The sequence below is a fragment of the Manis pentadactyla genome, chromosome 4 (genome assembly GCF_030020395.1).
Source record: "Manis pentadactyla isolate mManPen7 chromosome 4, mManPen7.hap1, whole genome shotgun sequence".
Classification (NCBI taxonomy): Eukaryota; Metazoa; Chordata; class Mammalia; order Pholidota; family Manidae; genus Manis; species Manis pentadactyla.
Window position 1 is genome coordinate 10989554 of NC_080022.1, and position 23985 is coordinate 11013538.

General features: G+C 40.4%; 1 protein-coding gene across 1 annotated transcript in view; it reads left to right on the top strand.

Moving 5' to 3' along the window:
- The window catches only part of FHAD1 (forkhead associated phosphopeptide binding domain 1), a 115041-nt gene that overhangs the window by 858 nt on the left and 90198 nt on the right, over positions 1–23985 (top strand). Inside the window, exons 2-3 of the mRNA XM_036914302.2 lie at positions 1829–1935; positions 16523–16729. Of these exons, the coding sequence (XP_036770197.2) occupies positions 1843–1935; positions 16523–16729 (300 nt within the window). The 5' untranslated portion in view covers positions 1829–1842. The remainder of the gene's footprint in view (positions 1–1828; positions 1936–16522; positions 16730–23985) is intronic.

Sequence of the window (23985 nt, forward strand, 5' to 3'; positions counted from 1 at the left end):
TTCAGGCACTGGAGATGGGGTCATGAACAAAAAGGTCAGAAACTGCAAAGGGTCTGAGGTTTTACCCTGCTTGCAAGAGAGGAAGTTAGCCTGCCCAGTCTTCAGATGCTCCCAGAAGACAGACTCCTGGACAAGGGACGTTATTACTCACAGGACAGCAGGCACAGCATATCCATAGGCCTCAAGAGTTTACAATATAAAATAAACTCTCTGGGTTATTTTTATTTCTCTTACCCTCAGGTAGGATCTTTTCCTTTCAGAGGATAGAATCCTGGTTTAAAGGACTTTCTGTTTTTGCATGTCCAAAGGGTCAGTAGTCAGGGTGCTAGCCCTGTCCCACCCCCAGCGACAGCAGAGGTGTAGAAAGCTAAGCAACCAGAGGACTGTGCAGTGCTTACATGCAAAGGCTCAGGGTTCTCTCCCTGACACGTACTGCTGTGTGACCCTAGCCTGAACCTCAGTTTCTCCATCTGTCCATTGGGACAATACTGATACCTACCACACAGGATTGCTCTGAGGATGAAAAAAGGCAATGTGTATAAAAGGATAGCATAGTGCCTGGCACTTAGCAGGGAGACAATAAATGATGATGGAGATGCTGGCGAAAAGTAAAACCAGACCTTTATGATCACAACTAGATGAATTTAGGTTTTATCCACAGCCCAACAACTTCACATTACAGTGACCTTTCAGTTCACAAGAAAAGAGAGGGACTTTTGGTCTTTGTCATGGCTTTATGATGCACTGTGTAACTGGACACATCTCAAATCAGAATTCAAACACCACATGAATCATCTTCAACATTTTGGAACCCACCAAAGTCAACTGAAATTTTTATGTTTTAAAAAACATGTATAGCATTTACTGTGAAATGTATCAAAATGTAAAATAGGTGGATGAATGGCTAGATGGATAGATAAGTGATAAGGCAAATATAGCAAACTGTCAATTGTAGAATCTATGTAGCAGGTATATAGCAGTGTACCATCCACTTCTTTCAACTTTTCTGTGTGTTTGACATTTTCACAATAAATATGCAGAGTCCTGATCATATGGCCAAGCTATATAATCTTTATACTTTGCCTTAAGAAATCATCCTTTTTTTCTAAGTATATGAAAAAATGGAGTGATTTAAAAAGAAAATATCATTTAAAGCACATTTTCTCAATGACTGACTCAGCATTTCAAGAAGTTCTGTAGAAACTTGGAGATCCTTGGATCAGAGTTCAAGAAGTCCAAGAAGACAAACAATAATAACAGTAGTGATACTAAATGTGTATTTAGTGTGTAGCAGTCACCATTCTAAATGCTTCACACATATTATTACATTTAATCCTCACAAAATACAGAGTGGTATTAATGGTTTTACAGGTAAGGAAACTGAGGCATAGAGAGAGAATAAGTAACTTAGCCAAGCTTGCAGACCAGTAAGTGGTGGGTTGAGAGTACTGAATGTGAATACTTGGTATGTCAGGTAACAAATCGCATTACTAAGCTTTATGGGAGGTGGAGAGCAATTACCAGAGGAATTCAGATTTGTTGTTGAGTTGTTTGAACTATTGTTCGTGCTCTAAGTTATGTAAAAAAAATGTCTTCTATTTGATTATCAGAACCAAGCTAATCTATGCTAGATATCGCTATGAAGTTAGTCTTGAAAATATGCAGAATTATCATTGTGATCATTGTTAAGTCCATCTGTCCACTCCTACCTCTGCTGATTTGTCCTTTGGCTGTTACGGTGTATTTCATTCATTCTAAATATGATATTGTTGCATGATTAAAAGACTACCTTTTCCTAAAAAGATATTTTTCTGAAAACCTCATCTAGGAAAAGCAGAGAGTATGAAAGCCTACCTAAAGAGTGCAGATGGCTTTTTTGTCCTCAATAAAAGTACTACTATTGGAAAGCATGAAGACTCAGACCTTGTTTTAGAGGTAAGAACTCTTCCCACCCATTCGTCACCCCTCCCCAACACCTCACCCTCTCCAGGTGTCCTTACTGCTTTGTAGCCCGGAATGTCTTTTAAAGCACAACCTCTGGCTAAGAGCCACATCTCTCCTCAGTGTGCTGTCAATAACCAGTTGCTGAGTTTGCTGGGTTCCCTTGCATACACAGTGAAAATGAGCACACAGCAAAGAGCAACGTGCCCTCTGTCCTTCGCTGACAATGTCTATGGGTGTCCCACCCATCATCCCCGCCCCAGCAGCCTGAGGGGGCAGGCAGTTTGGAAGGTGGGCCTGGAGCTGCTATGGGCCTGATAGCCAGGGCCACCTGAAGTGCCCAGTATGGCCAAAGGGCCTTTTGTCCTTTCAAGAGCTCTTGGAAACTGTTGTGATGTGTATAACATTTCGAGAATGTTTTATCAATGGAATCATACAATATGTGACTTCTTGAGATTGTCTGTCTTCACTCAGTCTAATGCCTTTGAGATCCATTTACGTTGTTAGCCTATTTTATGGCTGAGTTTCTTTTTCTTGCTGAGTAATATTTCATGGTATAGATGCACCTCCATTTGTTTAACTGTTCACATATGGAAGGACACTTCGATAGTTTGTGATTTTTGGGCTGTTACAAGTAAGTCTACTATAAACATTTACGTATAGGTTTTTGTGTGAATGTAACTTTTTATTTCTCTGGGATAAGTGTTCAGGAGTATGATTGCTGGACCACACAGGAAGTATATTTTTGGTTTCTAAAGAAAACTGCCAGACTATTATCCAGGTGACTGTACCATTTTACATTCCCACCAGCAATGGATGGAACATAGTTTGCCTGCATCATATTATTGTCACTGGTTTTAATTTTAGCTGTTCTAGTAAGGGTGTAGTGAAATAGCTCATGGTCTTAATTTTCATTTCCCTAATAGCTAGTGATATTGAATGTCTTTTCATAGGCATATTTGCCTTTTGCATATCCTCTTTGGTGAAATGTCTCTTCATATCTTTTGCTCATATTATAATCAGATAGTGGTTTTTTTTTTTACTGTTGACATTTTTTAGGGTTCTTTATATATTTTAGATATGAGTCCTTTGTCAGATATATAGCTTGCAAATCTTTTCTCCCTGTCCAGTCTGTCTTTTCAGTCTCAACAGTATATCTCACACAGCAAAGATTTTAAATTTTGATGAAATTCAGTTATCATTTTTTGCTTTTATGAATCATGCTTTTAATGTCATGTCCAAGAACAAGTTACCAAGTCCTTGATCCTGAGGATTTTCTCTTGCGTTTTCTTCTAAAAGTTTTTTGTTTTATGTTTTATGTTTAAATCTATGAACTATTTTGAGTTCATTTTCATGTAGGACATGAGGTTCAGGTCAAGGTTCATTTTTATTGCATATGGATATCCAGTTCCATGACCATTTGTGGAAAAGGCTGTCCTTTCTCTATTGAATTGCTTCTGCAATTTTGTCAAAAATCATTTGGCCATACTTGTGTGGGGACTACTTCTGAGTTTCCTAGTATGTTTCATTGGTCTGTGTGTCTATCCCTCTACCAAAAAGACAATCTTCATTACTGTATCTATATAAGTCTTAAATCAGATAGGTCAGTTCTCCCATTTTATTCTTCTTAAATATTTTTTAACCTATTCTAGTTCTCTTACCTTTCCACATAAGTTTTAGTATTAGCCTGTTTATATATACAAAATATCTCATTGAAATTTTGATAGAATTGTGTTTAAACCTATATATCAGTTGATATCTTTACTATGTTGTTTTTCAGTCCATGAACATGGTATATTTCTTCATTTATTTAGGTGGTCTTTGATTTCTTTCATGAGTATTCTGTAGTTTTCAGCATACAAGTCCTGTACATGTTTTGTTAGATTTTCACTTAAGTATTTCTCTCTCTTTTTTTTTTGAGTGATTATAAATGGTATCATATTCTCAATTTCAGTGTCTACATGTTCATTGACAGTATATAGAAATACAGCTGATTTTTGTATGCTTATATGGTATCTTGCAACCTTAACTGACTTTTCTAGAAGATTTTTTTGTAGATTTCTTGAGGTTATACATAAACAATCATCTCATTACAATCATAAACAATCATATCATGTCATCTGCAGTTAAGAACAATTTTATTTCTCCTGTCAGAAAAGAGATGTAAATGACTTTAATTTCCTTTCTCTTTCTGTATTGCACTGGTTCCAGTATTCTGCTGAATAAGAGTAATAAGAACAATATAATAAGAACAAAATAAATATCTACTTGTTCCTGATCTTAGGGGGAAAGCATTCAGTCTTATACCACTAAGTCTGATGTTAATTGTAGGTTTTTGTAGATGTCCTTATCCAGTCGAGAAAGTTCCTCCTTCATTCCTAGTTTTCTGAGAGTGTTTATTATAAGATTTAAAAATAACTCAATGGCCCTCCCATTGAGATTCTCATCCATGGTGTGGTCTCCCCGCAAGAACACAGAAAATCTGTTCAGTGTACAAAGTGCAAGGCTGTGGAGGATGCAGGGAGTGGAGAATTACAGTTTTTTCTTTATCATAACTAAGGATAGATTTCAGGTAATTTTATTTCCTGTCTGGCCAGAGTAGAGACAGAGATCTCTGTTTTGAATCTGACTATGATATTAGGAAACTGCAGTCATTTTTAAATTACAGGCTTTGGAGATAAATAGAGCTGGGTTTGGATTTCATTAGGCCACTTTCGCTCTGAGCTCCTTTTCCCTGTCTGTAAACCTCTAAGCTCACAGCGTTATTGTGAAGATTAAGGGAGAAATGCACATAAAGAGCCTGGCATGTGGTGCTAAGTAAATGACACCATGATCGTTATTATGGTCTCATAAATTGGAGACTGAGAAGATGCCTCAGAGGTACACAGGGTTGTGATGAGGATCCACTGATACCAACAACCTGTTTGGAAAATGGAACTAATGAGGGAAATCAATATGTAGACAGAAATTGAGTTGCTTTTATTGTATTAAAATAATTGGCATCTTACTGCTCCTTGTACTTAGTTTAAGAAATAAGTTACCAGTGCCAGCAACAGTCACACTGATTTATGAAGGAATCAGGTGCATTTCCAGAAGTTGGCTCCCTTCAGAACATGATACATGGATTGCCAAATGTTTTGTGAATAAACTTCTGATGGGAGCTTCTATCTCTTTGTGAAAAATTCTCTTCCCAAAGTTTAAGTGGCTTTGGGGAAGGGGATTTGCTTTAAAAAGGGATGGGGGGACACAAGCCCATTTTGAAGAATTGAACCTGCAGATGTGTCGACATTTTCCAGTTTTATAAAACAAGATGAGGTGAACATTTCCTCTCTGCTGACTTCATTGGGCCCTTCTGATTAGAAGAATTACCCTTGGCCAGCAATGGGCCACTCTAAGGAGTCAACAATAAACAGTCAATTTATAGTTTAAAGTTCAGAAATATATATGAATAAAAAGTTATCTTTGAAATTACCTAGAGATTACAGCTAGCAGATAGAAAAAATTGTTTGTTTTGCTTACCTGGGTAAATCCTAAAGAATATGCAGTCATTCTTCTTAAGATTTATACTCATTTGCATAGCTGACATATTGTTTTGATGGTTGATACCACAATATTTTGACATCATTTACTTTTTCTGATAATGGAAGGTAGTTACATGCTTGTCGTTTTTAAAAGTTAGGAGGAAGCAAAATATAAGAAAACAAAAGTCACTTGTCATCATTTGGCTCAGGGAAAATCAATATTAATATTTGCAGGGTTTTGCTTTCCAGACTTCTTTTTTTCCATATCCTCTAAGGAGTTTGGCCTCCTAATGGCAATAGGAAGCCTCTTTTAGCCAGCCTAGGTTTCAGGGTTGTTATCACTCACTTGTTCCATAAATATTTACCTGGAACCTCAGCGCTGAAGCAAGCCTAGGGATACAAGGCAGAACCAGGCGTGGTACCTGCAATCAGGAAGTTGCTAGGAGGGAGAGACATAAGTCAAAGACAATGTATAGTCCATTCTAATGATGGGGCTCTAAAGGAAAGGAATATGGAGGACATGGGGCACTTAGCAAAATGGGAGGAGGTAATGGCATGTGCAAAGGCCCTGGGATGGAAGAGTACATTCTGAGTCCAAGGGACTGAGGGAAAATCAGTGTGTCCAGAAGAAGAATGGGAAGAAAGAGGGCATAAGAGACGAGCAGGCCCCCTTTGTGCCACCATAAGGATTTTGATCGTCTGATGAGGAATGGGAGGAAGGCACTGAAGGACCGTAAACAAGGGAGAGAACTGCGTTTTGAAATGACCATCCTGGCTGCCGTGTTCAGACTAGCTATCAGGAGCTCTGTTCAGAATATCCCCTCTCCTGTTTTACAGGGATCCAAACCCTGGGCCCTTGCTTCTGTCAAGGCTAAACGTTGTGAATTATAATTTGCATAATTTGATGTGGCTTGTGAGCTGTAATTTTTAGAGTTGGATGTGGCCATTATTTAAACTCTGCTGAGAAAGGGGTTCAGTTCTTCCAGAATGAAGAAACGCTGCAAGCCAATGGTTGTTGAATTTTTCATTTGCATAAGAGTGTTTGTTAAACACGAACCCCTAGACATTCTGACCCAGTGGGTTTGGGGTAGGACCCAGGAATCTGCACATTTGTGTGCTCCCCAGGTTCCCGTGGGTGGAGTGGGGCCCCTGGAGCGCACTTTGAGAACCTCAGCGGAGTGCTCCCTCCACCTCCTCCTCGCTCGTGGTGCTTCTCTGCTTCTGATATTGTGGGAGCTCCTGTTTGGGGTGTGTAGTATTTCAATAAACTTTGTTGTGAGGAGAAGCAGAGGTTAAACAGTGGAGAGCTGACTGGCCCCATTCCCTCCCCAAGAATGTACCCAGCTTACACTAAGGACAGAAATGGCAGGGGGTGGAGTGCTCGTGCCCACACCTCTGCCCTCGGTGGCCAGGGTCCTGCCAGCTGGCTCCTTTCCCACTGGTGGAACAATCTCTCTCGAATGTGCCAATCGCTCCTCTTGTGGGATCCGAGGGTCGTGGAGCAAGTCTGATCTAATGAACACGCTGGAACCCGTACAGCCAGGTGGCTCTTGTCTCTCTGCCTTGCACCTGGCGGTCTGGGCTGCCCCTTGGAAAAGAACCACAAGAGCCTACATCATAATCTTTTTATAATTATTAAACAAGGCTGCTGTGATTTCCTGTTATTGGCATCATCTCATGGATGCGTGGGATCATCTGCTGTGCCGAGGGGCATGTGCATCTGTAACTGACAGCGTTGCCCAAATTGCCCAGCAGAGATTTACAGATGCAGGTTTACGGAGGACCCCACTCCCACCCCGGCGTGGTATGGGGCCCCGACATTAGATCTTTGCTAATCTAAGAGGTGAAATATGATACCCGTGTCATTTTAACTTGAGTTTGCTCTTGCTATGAGTGAACCCCTGTGTCTGGGGATGTATGTTGACAGGTGGACCTGGCCTGGATAGGATTCGTATCCCTGATCAGTCCCTGTGGGGAAATCCCTGAAAGGACAGGCCTTAGGGCGCCTGCCAGCCCCTCAATCTGCCCTTGCTCACTGGCCTTCTTGCCTGGGCCTCACTCTCCAGTTTGAGAACTGACCACTGGAACTTGGGGCTGATTTCATTAGTCAATTCCCACTGCAGCGATTTACGGGCCTATTTTTCCCTCTGGCCTGTGGAGGGCTTTTGAGGAGAAAAAATTCAGGGGAAAGGGCTGAACCATAATCTCATTGTTCTCTTTTTTTTTTTTATTGTGGTAGAATACTCATAAAATGTACCACCTTACCCATCTTTAAGTGTGCAGTTCAATGGCGTTAAATATAGCCACACCGTTGTGCCACCATCACCACCATCCCCCTCCAGAACCTTTTCATCTCGCAAAACTGAAACTCAGCACCCACAAAATGCTACCTTCCCTTTCTCACCTCCCCACAGCCCCTGGCACCTCTGCTTTCTGTCTCTGTGACTCTGACTGCTCTGGGGATCTTGTGTAAGTGGAATCTTACAGTATGTGTCCTTTTGTGATACTTGTTTCACTTAGCATAATGTCTTCAAGATTCATCCATGTTGTAGCATGTGTCAGAATTTCCTTCCTTTTTAAGGCTGAATGATACTCCATTGCGTGTATTCACATTTGCTTATCCACCCATCGATGGACTCTTGGGCAGTTTCCACTTTTGGCTACTGCAAATAATGTTATGAACACAGGTGTGAAAATATTTCTTCCAACCCCTACCTTCAGTTCTTTTGAATACATGCCCCCAAGTGGAGTTGCTGGATCATATGATAATTTTATTTTTAATTTTTTGAGGAACTGTCCTTCTCCTTCTGTAGCAGCTACACCAATTTACATTCCCACCAACCGTATACAAGAGTTGTACTTTCTCCACATCCTCACCAACACTTGTTATTTCCTGGTTTTTTGTTTTTTGTGGGGTTTTTTGGATAGTAGCCATCCTAATGGATAGGGGGTGGACGATCATTATCTTTTGAATAACACAAATGATACAAACATCTACAGCTTACTTTTTATAGACTACTTACTGTGCCTCATATGGTTTTACATGTTTTATGTATGGTCTTTATATGTATTTTACAGACTTGTATCCTCAAAACAAATCCTTTGGGGTAGGAACTTCTATTATCATTATATCCTCATTTAGAGATGTGGAAATGAAACTTAGAAAGGTTAAGTAACATGCCCAGAGTCTCACAGCTAGTCATGGAAGGTGGGGCTGAGCTTCTGACTCAAAACTGATAGAAAAAGAAGCATCGTGCGTGCTTTGGGAACACCTAAAATCTAAATATCTGAAATTCCTTGTGAGTTAGCGTGACAATAAGGTAGTTGACTAAGCTAAGGAAATCCCATAGAGCGTAATCCTAAATGAGGGTCGTCAGTGAAACATAACTCAGTTTCTTTGTGATCCTTATTCACGCAATTAACTGGAGTGGCACCATCTAGTGGGAGATGTGGGTAAAGAGGGAGTGTGTACCCTGTGCTTTCTGGGAAGAAGAGCTTTGGGGTCTGTCACTAGAGGCCCCGCAGGAATCCCGGGTCAGGCAGCCCCTCACAGTAGACCAAACTCTTGCCTAATTGCTCTGGCTGGAACTTTTAGTATTTTGTTGAATAGGCTGGCAAAAGCAAGCATCCTTATCTTGTTCTTGATCTTAGAGGAAAAGCATTCAGTCCTTCACCATTGACTATGATCTTAGCTGTGGGCTTTCATATATTGCCTTTATTGTTTTGAGGTAATTTCCTTCTATTCCTAATTTGTTGAGTGTTTTTAACATGAAAGAGTGTTAAATTCTGCCCAATGCCTTTTCTGCATTAACTGAGATGATCATGTTTTTTTGTTGCCTTCTTTCTGTTAATATGATATATTACATGGATTGATATTCATATGTTGAACCACCAACCCTATATTTCAGGAATAAATCCCATCAGCCATAGTATATAATCATTTTACTATGCTGTTGAATTCAGTTTGCTAGCATTTTGTTGAGGGTTTTGTATGAATGTTTAGAAGAGATATTGGTCTGTAGTTTTCTTTTCTTGTAGTTTCTTTGCCTGGTTTGGGTATCAAAGTAATGCTATCCTCTCACGTCACCTTTTGAGTCCCAGCTTCCACTGTAAGATGGGGGTAATAATAGAAACTCTTGTATAGGGCTGTGAGAAATATGAGAAAATGCACACAAAATGTTTCAGCAGGGCCCAGCTCACAGGAATCCTTATAACATATTAATTGCTAATGATAATAATAATAAAACATTTTCTCTCATAGTGGGACAGCTCAGGAGGATGGAGCTTATACATTCAGCCTGTATCAGCAGCAGGACTTTTGTCCAGTAGTCACTGTCCAATAGTAACTTTTAGCAGTTTTCCAAGGGAAACGTATGGTATTATAGGGCAAAGCTAGAAAGCTCTCTCTTGACCTAACATGTGGCGAAGGCTTGTCCCATTTGTGGAGTCATTAAAAACTTCCTGCTTGCTTTGATTTCTTAATAATAGTTCGACAGCTTTTGAAGAACTGAAAGTAATGAGGCCTGGGAAAAGAAAAGCAAAATGAACCACATGAAATTTCTCTCTTTGATGGGTTATCAAGGGTTCATAGAGCACGAAGATGAATGGAAATGGTGATGAAGATGACATGGTGGTATTTTCTGAAGAACTGATGTTTTTTAATGTTTTTAAAAATACTCTATTTTTAGAATACTTTTAGGTTTACAGGAAATTAAGAAGATAGTACAGAGAATTCCCATATGTCCCTCCCTTCCCCAACACACACAGAATTTCTCCTATTATTAATATCTTGCATTAGTGTGGTTCATTTGTTATGACTGAAGAAATAATATTGACATATTATTATTAACTAAAGTCCATTGTTTACATTAGGGTTCACTCTGTACATTGTGTGGAATGACACACATGTAAAATGACAAGTATCCACTACTACAGTATCATACAGAATAGTTTCACTGCCCTAAAGGCCACCTTTTCATCTCATCCCATCTCTCCCAGAGCCCCTGGCAACCACTGGTCTTTTTGCCGTCTTTACAGAAGTTTTTTTTTTTCTGGAATTTCATGTAGTTGAAATCATACAGAACATAGCCTTTCAGACTAGCTTCTTTCACTAAGCATATGCATTTCAGGTTCCTCCATGTCCTCTTCTAGCTTGATAACTCATTTCTTTTGTTGTCAATGACTAATATTTCGTTGTATGGATGTACCGCAATTTGTACCCATTCACCTTTCACAGGACCTCTTAGTTGCTTCTAGTTTTTGGCAGTTATGAATAAAGATGCTATAAACATGTATCCAAAATAAATGAGTCTTAAAACTCAACAATAAGAAAACAAACAACCCAATGTAAAAATGGACAAAAGATCTGAACAGAGGTCAAAGATTATTTGCTACAGATAGCAAATAAACATATGAAAAGATGCCATTTACCATTATGGAATTACAAATAAACATGGAATATCTCTTCATTTATTTAGATCTTTGATTTCTTTTATTAACACTAGGTACTTCATATAGATCTTGTACATATTTTGTTAGATTTATTCCTAAGTACTTCATTTGTGCATGTGTGCTAAATAGTGTTGTGTTTTTAATTTCAAATTCCAGTTGTTCATTGCTGATATATAAGAAAACAACTAACTTCTATATATTAACCTTGTATACTGCAACATTGTAATAATTGCTTATTAGTTCCAGACATTTGTTGCTGATTCTTTGGGATTTTCTACATAGACAATTATGCCATCTGCAAACAGAGACAGTTTTATTTTTTCCTTCACAATTGATATACCTTCTATTCCCCTTTCTTGTCTTATTGCATGTCCAGGGTAGGATAGCCACTGTGATGTTGTAAAGGAGTGGTAAAAGGGCACATCCTTGCCTTGTGCTTGATCTTAATAGGAAAGTTTCTAGTTTCTCACTGATAAGTATAATGTAGCTTTAGAATTTTTGTAGAGGTTCTTCAGGTTGAGGAAGTTCCCCTCTAATCCTAATTTGCCAAGATTTTTTTTTAATCGTGAATATGTGCTGCATATTGTCAAATGTTTTTTCTTCATCAAGTTGATATGATCATGTGATTTTTTAGCCTGTTGAGAATGATGGATTACATTAATTTATTTTCAAATGATTTTCAAAAATTGAACCAGCCTTGCAAACTTGGTTGTGGTATATAATTACTTTTATACATTATTGAATTCTATTTGCTAGTATTTGTTGAGAATTTTGCATCTATGTTCATGAAGGATATTGGTCTGAAGTTTTTCTTTCTTGTAATATATTTATCTGATTTTGCCATTAGAGTAATGTTGGCCTCATAGAGTTAGGAGTGTTCCTTCTGCTTCTATTTTCTGGAAAAGATTATAGAGAATTGGTATCACTTTTTTCCGTCTGGGCCTGATGATTTCTGTTTTGGAAGGTTATAATTATTGATTCGAAGCCTTTAATAGATGTGGGTCTATTCACATTATTTATTTCTCCTCATGTGAGTTTTGGCAGATTGTTTCTTTCAAGGAATTTTTCTATTTCATCTAAATTATCATATTTGTGGACATAGAATTGTTCATAGTATTCCTTTATTACCTTTTTAATGTCTCTGGAATGTGTGGTGATCTTTCATTTCCAATTTTAGTAATCTGTATCTTCTTTCTTTTTTTGTTGGTTAACCTGCTAGAGGTTTGTCGATTTTATCAATGTTTTTAAAAAAAACAGCTTTTGGTTTCATTGATTTTTTTCCTTTCTTTCTTTTTATTTTATCAAACATGCATCACATGGTTCAACAGTTTCCCCCCCATCCCTGCTCCCATCCACTCCCCTCCCCCTTGGTAACCACTAGTCAATTCTCAGTGTCCATGAATCTAATGCTGTTTTGTTTCTTCTGTTTTGCTTTGTTTTTATATTCCACAAATAAGTGAAGTCATATGGTATTTATCTTTCTCCACCTGGTTTATTTTGCTGAACATAATACCCTCTAGATCCATCCATGGTGTTGCAAATGGCTGGATTCTTTTCTTTTTATGGCTGAATAATATTCTATTGTGTATATGTACCACATCTTCTTTATCCATTCATCTACTGATGGATACTTAGATTGCTCCCATACCTTGACTATTGCAAACAGTGCAGTGATAAACATAGGGGTGCATATATCTTTTCAAATCAGGGATTCTGTTTTCTTTGGAAAAATTCCTAGGAGTGGAATTACTGGGTCAAATGATATTTCTATTTTTAGCTTTTGAGAACCTCTATACTGCTTTCCACAGTGGCTGCACTAATTTGCAGTCTCACCAACAGTGTAGGAGGGTTCCTATTTCTCTGCACTCTGGCCAGCATTTGTTATTTCTAGTCTTTTGGATAGTGGCCATTCTAACTGGTGTGAGGTAATATCTCATTGAAGTTTCATTTGAGTCTCCCTGATGACTAGCGATGTGGAGCATCTTTTCATGTGCCTGTTGGCCATTTATATTTCTTCTTTGGAGAAGTGTCTGTTCGGGTCCTCTGCCCATTTTTAGATCAGGTTATTTGGTTTTTGGGTGTTAAGGAGTATGAGTTCTTTATATATTTTGGATGTTAACCCCTTATCAGAGGAGTCATTTATGAATATCTTCTCCCATACTTGATGACTTTTTGTTCTGCTGATGGTGTCCTTTGCTGTACAGAAACTCTTTAGTTTAATGTAGTCCCACTTGTTCATTTTTAATTTTGTTTCTCTTACCCAAGGAGATCTGTTCAGAAAAAAGCTGCTCATGTTTATATTCAAGAGATTTTTGCCTATGTTTTCTTCTAAGAGTTTTTTGGTTTCATGAGTTACACTCAGGTCTTTGAGCCACTTCAAGTTTACTTTTGTGTATGGGGTTAGACAGTGATCCAGTTTCATTCTCTTGCATGTACCTGTCCAGTTTTCCCAACACCAGGTGTTGAAGAGACTGTCATTTCCCCATTGTGTACTCGTGGCTCTGTAATCCCTCAAGCTTTGTTCTTCTTTCTCAGGATTGCTTTGGCTATTCGGGGTTTTTTGTGGTTCCATATGAATTTTAGAACTATTTTTTCTATTTCATTGAAGAATGCTGTTGATATTTTGATAGAGATTACATTGAATCTGTAAGTTGCTTTGGACAGGATGGCCATTTTGACAATATTAATTCTTCCTATCCAAGAGCACAGGATAGGTTTCCCTTGTGTGTGTGTATGTGTGTGTGTGTGTGTGTGTGTGTGTCTTCTTTAATTTCTCTCATTAGTGTCTTGTAGTATTCAAAGTATAGGTCTGTCACCTCCTTGGTTAGGTTTATTCCTAGGTGTTTCATTCCTTTTGATGCAATTGTAAATGCCATTGTCTTCCTGATTTCTTATTCTGCTAGTTCATAGTATAGGAATGTAACAGATTTCTGTGTATTAATTTTGTATCCTGTAACTTTGCTGAATTCAATTATTAGTTTTGTTAGTTTTTTGGTGAAGCCTTTAGGGTTTTCTATGCATAATATCATGTCATCTGCAAACAGTGAGAGTTTAACTTCTTCCTTACCAATTTGGATGCCTTTTATCTCTCCGTGTTGTCTGAATGCTATGGCGAGGACCTCCAGTACTACATTGAATAAAAATGGTGAGGATGAGAATGGGCCTCCTTGTCTTGTTCCCGATCTTAGAGGGGTTTCATTGATTTTTCTCTATTATTTTCCTGTTTTTGTTTCATTCATTTGTTTTCATTTTTCTTTCTTTTCTTCTGCTTGTGTTAAGCTTACAATGCTATTCTTTCCCTAGTTTCCTAATGTAGAAGCTTAGATTGTTGATTTTAAATCTTTCCTCTTTCCATATGTATGCACTCCATACTATACATTTCCCTCTAATCACTGCTTTCACTGCATCCCACACTTTTGATATTATATTTTCATTTTCATTTGATTCAAGATAATTATTGATTTCTCTTGAGACTTCTTCTTTGACCCATGTGCTATTTAGGAATGTGTTGTTTAATCTGCAGATATTTTGGAGTTTTCCAGTTATGTTTCTGCTATTGATTTCTAGTTTAATTCCATTGTGATCTGAGAGCATGTTTGCATAATTTCTACTCTTTTAAATTTATTGAGGTGTGTTTTGTGGCCCCAGAATGTGATCTATCTTGGTGAGTGGTCCATGTGAGCTTGAGAAGAATGTGTATCTTTTTGTTGGATGAAGTCCTCTATAGATGTCAATTAGATCCAGTTGACTGATGGTGCTGTTCAGTTTAATTTTTCCTTACTAATACCCTTCCTGCGGGGTCTGTCCATTACTGATCGGGGGGTGTTGCAGTCTCCAACTATCGTAATGAATGTGTCTACTTCTCCCTGGACTTCCATCAGTTTTTGCCTCTCATATTTTGACACTTATTGTTAGGCACTGACAATTAAGGATTGTTATGTCTTCTTGGAGATCTTATGCCTTTTATCATTATTGTAATGCCTCCCTTTATCCCTGATAACTTCTCTTGCTCTGATGTCTGCTCTATCTAAAATTAATATAGCTACACCTGCTTTCTTGCTGTGTTTGAATATTTTGAGTGCCAAACTGTTTGGTAGATATTTGCAAAGTGGGTAAGAGCACAGACATTTGAATCAGAAAACCTGTGTACAAGCCAAGCTAGTCAAGCTGGGTGACTGTGGGCAAATGTAATCATTCCATGCCTCAGTTTCCTCACCTACAGAATGGAGGACTATCCCTTTGAATTATTGTGAAGATGAAATGGAATAATGCAACAAAGCACATAGCAAATTTCCTGGCATGTAGCATTTAATTAATATATTCTGTTAATGTAAGCTATTATATTATTATGTAATAATACAAGCTATATAATATAAGCTATTACATTAGTAATATAAGCCATTGGTTATTAATGTATTAGGGGACTTTAGTGTAGATTTCTAAATGCAGGTACTCTTTGTATGAAAGTTGGATGAGGCCCTCTAAGAAGAAAAACTTAAGAAAATAATTGCAAAATTTCAAGCTGGAGTGGCTGTCTCATAGGCAGTGTCCTGCAAAGACCAAGATGTCACATGTGCCCTGCAGCCCACAGTCCAGAGCCCTGCAACCAAGAGAAATGAAGTATTTCCTCCTGGGGGATGAGCTTTGCTCACTCTTCTTGTTAAAATGAATTTACAGAGGCACCTTCTGCCTCCGACTCCCAATTCACAGACGTACTGTCTGGGATCACTTTCTTTTGGGGAAACATGGTCACAATAGGCCCCCTATTAAAAAGTAGGTCATCTTTAACTAGATAAATTCTGAGTAGCTTTTAAAAAGCAATAGAAATAACTAGTGACATAGGAAAACCTTTCATGTACACCAAGGTTTTTTTAAGGTATGTCATATGGTATAATCTCAATTTTGTTTAAACTTTTTTAAGAGATTGTAACCATAGAAAAAAGACTGGAAGGATATGAACCACAGTGCTAACTGCCTGCTTCTGGCGGGTGGGATCCTAAGCGACGTTAATGTATTCTCTGTGCTCTTCTCTAGCTCTCATTTTCTGCAGTAATAAAAAAAAAAGTTATTTTAAAAGTGAAGAGAACAAATGAATGAACAACAATCATCACAAAACCTCCCCTTAACTATATGTACCATATTCCATAAACATGGTATTTTCCTCGCAGAGAAGTGGACAGTTGTCGCTCGCCAACTGACCTTTCTGGTTTGTTTTTGAGCCATTTCTGCTTTCTGTCCTGCCATTTGGGACAAACAAAGGCATACCGGTATGGAGTCAGAGAAATCAAAAGTGGCTAATTCCCTGGCCAAACATGTGCCCATTCAGACTCCCCCAGGTTCCCTTTGCCTCTGTGCTGCCTGAACTTGGACACCTGTTCTGGGTCTGGAGTCGGAGCACATATCCCAACCCCACCACACATTTGCTGTGTGACCTTGGGCAAGTCACTTAACCTCAGCATCTCATTTAAAAATGAGCATTGTGGTGACCATCCAGCTAAGCTAGGGGAGGCCCTTAGCACATTCTGGCACCCAGTGCTCGCCAGTAAATGTTAGGGGCCCTGTTGTTGTTCTTGTTTTCATGGCTACAGCTGTCACGTTCTGTGTTTCAGTCGGCCGACATCGACAACCATCATGCACTCATTGAGTATAACGAGGCCGAAGGCAACTTTATTCTCCAAGACTTCAATTCCCGCAATGGCACCTTCGTCAACAATTGCCACATCCAGAATGTGGCTGTGAAGCTGTTACCTGGAGACATCCTGAGGTTTGGGTCTGGAGGCCTGACCTATGAACTGATCACCGAAAACCCACCTTTGGTAAGTCCAGGCCCCTGTGGGGTAGTGGGGTCAGAGGTGCTGTGTTGTCCTTGCAGCCCGGGGCTCAGATACAGCCGATGGGTGCAGCTTGTCCAGAGCGCACTCTGATTCACGCTGTGCACAGTACTGGCGGTGACCTAACTGGACCCTGCAAAGCTCAGACCCCTCCGGGCAAATCCTGACCACGAGAGTGTCCTCGCGCCCTCTTCTGGGCGTTGCTTGGAATTACATGTAAGAGTTGCACGTGGCCATCACAGAACTATATACAGCACATTTCCTGAAAATGTGAAGCTTGGTGAGAGGTGGGAAGCAGGTGCGTGCTTTTGAAAACTCAGAGATGGATGCTTCACTTTGAGGCAGATCAGAGCGCTGCAGCTTCCTAGTTCTGTGACCTCAGCCAGGGTTCTTTATATGCCTGCGTTTATAGCTTCTCACCGTGTGTGGCGTTGAGAAAATACCTATCTGGAAGGCATGAAAGTCAATGTCCCACCCCAGGGGACGTTCAACACACAGCAGCTGTTACTATGCCCGGATCAGAAATGTTCCTGGGATCCTGGCCTAAAGTGTGGCCCCAATTGAAGCGGAATGTAACACAAAACTTGCCACTGTGAACCCAGTCACAGTGCAAAGTTTGACAAAGGGAGCATAGAGTTCACTAGGGAGGCAGGCTGCAGGGAGGGACTGTCCACAACACAGGCTTTGGTTGCCAGCTCTGCCACCTGCTGATTCTGTGTGTTCTAAAGCCAGCCACTGGACCCCTCAGGACCTTGGTTTTCTCATCCACCACATGGGACCAATGACCACAGTGACCTTGCAGGCTTATCTGGAGGGGTGAATGAGATTATTAAAGTAATAAAACAATAAAAGATTACCACAGCAATTGTAAAACCCCGAGCACAGTGCCTGTTAGGGTGAGCCCTCCATCAGTATCTGTTGTGTGTGTCCTAGAGGGATGGTGCATTCATCTCACTCCCCACCAGCAAGAACGTGGCAGATAGTGACACCCCCAGGGATTAAAATCCTTTCTGAGACAAGGCTGAGTATACATAAGTCAAATTTAGAGGATCTAGACGGCATCCAGCCCTAAATATGCTCTCCACCAAGAGGCACAGCATCCCTCAGGCTGCATGAGCCATGATGCCACCTCTATCACATTTGGCTTTGAAAATCTGGGGCAGGCTTTTTCTGCTACTGCTTAGCTGCCTTATACTCCTAAGGAACACAAAAGTGTGTTTGCCCACAGAATGCACCAGGGTCCACTGGCAACACTGAGAAGGGGCTCCTGCCCCAGAAGGTGTTGATGCAATCAGGGTTTCTCAACATGGGTACTAAGCAACCCCCACATGGGGGGCAGACCAGGCCCAAGGACTCATATTTAGGGCTACCCAATAAAATACAGGACACCCAGTTAAATTTCAACTCCAGGTGAACAACAAATAATTTTTTAATATGAGTATGTCCCAAATATTTCAAGGGACCACTTATGCTATCAAAGTTATTTGGTGTTTGTCTGAAATTCAGATTTAATTGGACACCCTCTACTTTTTTATTTATATTTTTATTTATTCATTCCTTTCTTTAGGCAAAGCTGGCAACCCTATACATCCTCCCTGGGAATGGGGCCTGGGAATGTGCATTCTCACAAACTCCCTGTTGATTCTGATGTAACCCCAACAGAAGGGAAACCTGACTCTAGAATCATATGTATGGAGCATTTGCAGATTTTTTAGGAACCAAAGAATGGAATTTCAAACCCCAAGCCTGTAAATCCAGGTTTGTGAAGTTTAGTCAATGTTTCTCTAACATGTCTGATTAGAAGAATTTCCCTGGAATGTTCAGTAAAATTACAGATTTCCAGTCCCCCTCTCTGGGAAATTCGGATTTTATGGTTTGCCAGTGGGGGAGTGACAATATCTGCATACAAAGATACTTTTTCATACAAAGATATTTATTGAAATATTATTTATAGGGGCACAAAATTTGAAACCTAAATTATCCATCAAAAGAGGGCACTGTTTAGGAAAATATAAGTTTATTCCTATATGGAGTACTGTGCTGCTTTTTTGAAAAACAGCTTTATTGAGAGATAGTTGACATACAATAAAGTGCACACTTAAAGTATATTTTGCAAAGTTTTGACATATGTGTACACCTGTGGAACCATCACTAAAGTTGAGACAACAAACATATCCACCATCCACAGCATTGTTTCCTTGCTTGTAACAGTTTCACTGAAGTATAATTTATGTAACATAAACTTCACCCATTTTAAAGGGTACAGTTCAATTTCAACATACTTGCAGAGTTATGTGGCCATCACCACAATGCTCTTTCAGAACATTTCCATTCATTTCTATCACCCCAAAAAGAAATCTCAGATGTACTTAGCTTTTTGTTTTTAATTTTTAAAACTGTGCTAAAATACACATAAAACTTAGCATCTTCACCATTCTGAAGAGTACAGCTCGGTGGCATTAAACACAAACCCGCTGGTGCGCAACCACCGCCAGAACGTTTCCCATCTTCCCAAACTGAAACTGAATGCCCTTTAAGTAAAAACTCCCTCTTCTTTCCTCCCACCAGCCACCATTTCCTGCCTCTGTGAACCTGACATAAAGGGCCTAAGTACTCCAGGGACCTCACAGAAGTGGGATCCTGGAGTATTTGTCCTTTTGTCACCATCTTACTTCCCTTGGTTCATCCCTGTTGTAGCACGTGTCCGAATCTCCTTCCTTTTTAAGGCCGAGTAATATTCTGTGGTGTGCAGATGCCACATTTTGATTTCCATTCACCTGTTGATGGCCACCGGAGTTGCTTTCTTCTGGTTATATAGGCTGTGATGAACATGGCCACACAGGTAGAGGAGGGGCCCTTCATTTTAAGACATTCTTCTTCTGCCAGGTGAGCGTGGGGAACCGGGATGATCCCCAGCCTTGCCTAGAGCAGAAGGGCGAGGGTGCTCTGCAAAGAGGAATGAGTGGAGTAGCAGGAGGACCTTTGACGACCCTGTGCCAAGCAATTCACCTGCTTTCCCTTATTTAACACTTACAACAACCTGTGAGGGGGTTCTGTAATGGTCCCCATTTTATAGACAAGGAATCCAAAACTCAGAGAGGTTAAGTAATTTCCTCAGGGTCACCCAGCTAGTCAGTGCTAATTAAACTCTCCCCACTTACAGGACACGGAGGGGAGGAAACCACTAGTCTGATGCTCTTTAGAACAGTATCATCAGCTGGGTTTCAAAGAGAGCAAAGCACACTTTTATGGCCACTTGAATATGCACGAATTTTTTGAATCCTTATTCCTACCTGTACTTGATCCCGCTTTGTTCCCCAAATGACTGAAGGCAGCTGCTCAAAGGTGCCCCCGTCTGTGCCCAGGGCGCTTCGCAGCAACTGGAGCCTTTCCAGGGAGCCACTGTGCGAAGGGACTGCCCACTGCCCCATCTGCACAGTCGTGCTCTCTGCTGGGTGTCCCTTCCCACACTGGGAGTCTTTCCTGCAGGCAGCCTCTAAGCTCTGACCACTGGGGTCCCTTGCAGGGCCTGAGTGAGAGCAGCCTTGTGGACTGAGTAACCCATTCCTGCAAAGGCCACATCCTGATGACCCAAACATGTGGGCTATTTTTAAAAAAGAAAGAAGAGGTATTGAAGGGCATCTCTCACCAAAGAATTTGATGCCCAGTTGTTCTAAGACATTTGTGCTCATCTTGATCCCTGCATGCTCTTGTTTTTGATTGATTTGGAAGGCCCCAGGCCAGGGGCCCCCCGTGTTCCCCCCGTATAGAGTTTGTGAAGACAGGTGTCCTGATGCCATGAGGGCTGGGTGAGATCAGAACTGTTCTGCTCCTGCAGAGTCCCCAAATGAAAACTTTCATTTCAGGCTTTGTGACCATAACCAATAGAGAGGGATGGGGAAGCATTTCATTGAGGGGTGGGGCAGGGAGAAGTCAGGGAACCGAATGCGTCTGCAGATGTCACAGGACAGGTATGCATCCTGAAGGTATGTGTCCTTGATCTGATGTGAGCTGTGGGCTCATGAACAGGCCACTTCGGCGATCAAAGCTTCAGTTCCTGTGGCTGTAAAAGTGGGTTAATAGTAGCTCCCACCACACGGAGTTGCCATGGAATTAAGTGGGCAATGTGTCAATTGCTTAGCCCAGCATCTGGCACCCGTGATAGGCAGGCAATAACTCTCAGCTTTAGAATCAAGCAAACAAACTTGTTAACAGCCAGGATGCTTTGAGAGTGTTCCTCTGGACAGGAAACCTCCCAAGACCTCCCCAGCCAGCAGATGGATACATCTGCAAATAAATTATCCATAAATAAATAGAAAAATATAGAAACTCATATTTTTTAAATAAGAAAGACTTTTGGTTGACAGAATGCACTGGCACCCAGGATATGCCCAGGAAAATACTTTGTCAATCATGGCTCTTTCACCAAAGTGTAACCAAGGGCCGCCACGTTCGTTGCACAGCTCCAGGGTCACTGTTCACACGGTAGTCCGTGCGGGTGGCCCCTCGGAGTTGTGCGGGGTATACGCCGCAGGGCCATTTGCGGTGCCCTGAAGCTACCGCCCAGTAATAGCAGAGCCTCTGCCTCGGCACCAGGCTGGGAACCTACTTCTTTAAGCTCCAAAACCTAAAAATAACATATAACTTGGCTGTTCTGTGTTCCAAGTATATAATCCTGATTTCTCACATTGAAAATCCTGAACATAATTTACCCTTTTCTTGGAGACTTAGAATTATCACCCCACTTTGAATTATGGCAACACCCAGGAACTGGCAAGGGGAGGTCATTTGCCCTGGCACCAAATAGCCCCCTCTGCTGGCTTGTAACTCTAATGTCTGAGTTCTCGTCTTGTACTTATACCAGCGTGGACTCATGTATTTATTGAATGCTTAGGTTATAATCCAGTACGACATCATCTATTTCATTGCTCAAATTATTTCAGCCTCGGCCACTGGGAGCTCGCTCAGGCTGGCTGCTCTGCACTTTGACATGCACCCCCCCCCCTTTGATTTCGAGCACTTCCTTACTTTCTGCTATTGCAAGATATGCCAGACTTACCATGTATTTTCCCTGCCCCAGCCGAGAATCAGTCAAAGGCCTTCTTACTTACATTCTGTTTTCCCATCATTGCATTCCATTCAGTCAGCAAACACCTGCAGCACGTACCGGGCCCTTTGCTGGGTGCTGGCCACAGCAAGTTTTTGGCTGGTACATGTTTTCTGATTTGCTCTTTAAAAAAAGTAAAGTATATGCATGTAGAGTATAAGGTTTACTGATATAAAAAATATGTAGCATATTCTTTCCAGAAAATAATAAACAATACAATACTCTTTATTGAAAATTCCATATAGCTAATCGATTCTCACAGAATGCTTTCACGGACCTCTGGCTGAACTCTTAGATTCATAGCCAACTTCGTGTTGCAAATGACAAATGAGTGAGTTCCCCACCTGAACACTGGTGGATATTTTGTGTGCATTTACGAGTTAGACAAAAGCAAAATAAGAAAGATGTGTGTGGGAACTTAATATGTTTATTAGTGACATGAGTGATTATTTGCTGCATTATATAAATTTTTTGAATACTGGAAGAATATGTCCTCAATTTTTTGTGCTACTCATAATGTAATGGCTGCAGACACAACATGTTTTTGCATAATCTGCAATTAACATTTCCTCCATAACCGTCTTAAGTGTAGACAATCAAAAACAAGAAAAATCAAGCTGTGATTTACAGCATTTCCTGATTTCTTTGGTGTAAATATTCCCACCATGGTCAGTTCAAACTGCCAATAAAACGTCACCAACAGTCACATACAGTGGAGTTAAAAAACCTCAGGACCATAGATAACAATAAAGTAGAGTAAATTAATTAGGAAGGGATGAGTTTTGTTACCTCTGTTTCTGATATAATTTAATTTAGGCTAATGTAATTTAATTTTTATTCATGGTTGTGTTTATTAACCAGCTCACAATTTCCTGGACACTCACTGACAGGCTCTGTTGAGGCGGCCGGCAGCTGGCCCCAGCATCCCTCTGGTACAACAGTGAATATCCCCCAGGTCCTGCCTGGATGGAGGCTGGGGTCCTCTGAGCTGCTTCCAGGGTGTGGCATGTACCATATGGGCAACACTTCTGCAAAGGAGTTGTCAGTGTTCTTAGGAAACCCCTTTTCTAAGTACCCAATGCAACATCTTGAGGTTTGTCACACCACCTATTTTTTATTTTCTTTTTTTAACTCAGAAAATCCCCTATTCTTTACTAACCCATCATCTAAGATCCTTCTGCGAGTATGGAAAGTAAGCATAAAATCATGACTTCAAATAACCAAAAAGCTCCAAGGGTACAGGTTTTAGAACCCACAGCATCACCACTTCCTGGCTGTGGGACCTTGGTCCTGTCACTTAACCTCTCTGCACTCCAGTTTCTTAATCCACAAAATGGGCTTTAAAATGCCTCCTCCATTCCGAGATTACTCTGGCAACTAGATGAGACCCCGTATGTTAAGTGCATGGCACAGTCTCTGGCATTACATGCCTTCCCTGTGTGGTGGTTCATAGCTATAGTAATGTCAGTATTCAGTTACAAATGGCAGAGGCACACGACAAACTCTCCAAGGCCAAGTCTACTTCTCTACTTTCCACCCAGCCTCTGGGGCTTGATGGCTGAATGCACGTGTCCTGTAGGCACCCTATGTGCAAACAATCTTGATTGTTTTAGGGTGTCCCCTCCAACCTGCCGCCTTTACAGGGTAAGAAGCAGATATTGGACAGATAACAGAAAGAACAAGCAGATAAACTGAAAACAAAAAAGGATTGTGATTACTTGAGTAAATAATTGACTGGTGTTTGTTCAAGCTGATATAAACTCAGCAGTGTGTGTAGAAACAGTTAATCCAGGTGGTTGACAACCTGCTATTTTAAAGATATCACGGAAGAAATCAGGAATATAACACATGCTCTCTCAAAATTAAAAACCAAAAAAACCAACTGTGCAACATGCCATATGGTCAGAGAACAGAAAAAAGACAGAAAGAAAACAGGCATTAGCAAGTATTTTTAAACCAAAGTTTCTAAAAACAGACTTGTTGGTAACTGACCTTGACCCCAAGCTCCATGTACCTTCTAATGTGAGCACAGCCAAGGGCTGGCTTTTCATGTGAGTCTTTTCCTTATGTTTGCTTTTCCCCTTGCCTGTTTCCTTATATTTACCAGCAGCAATTTCTGAGAAAACTTTGACCT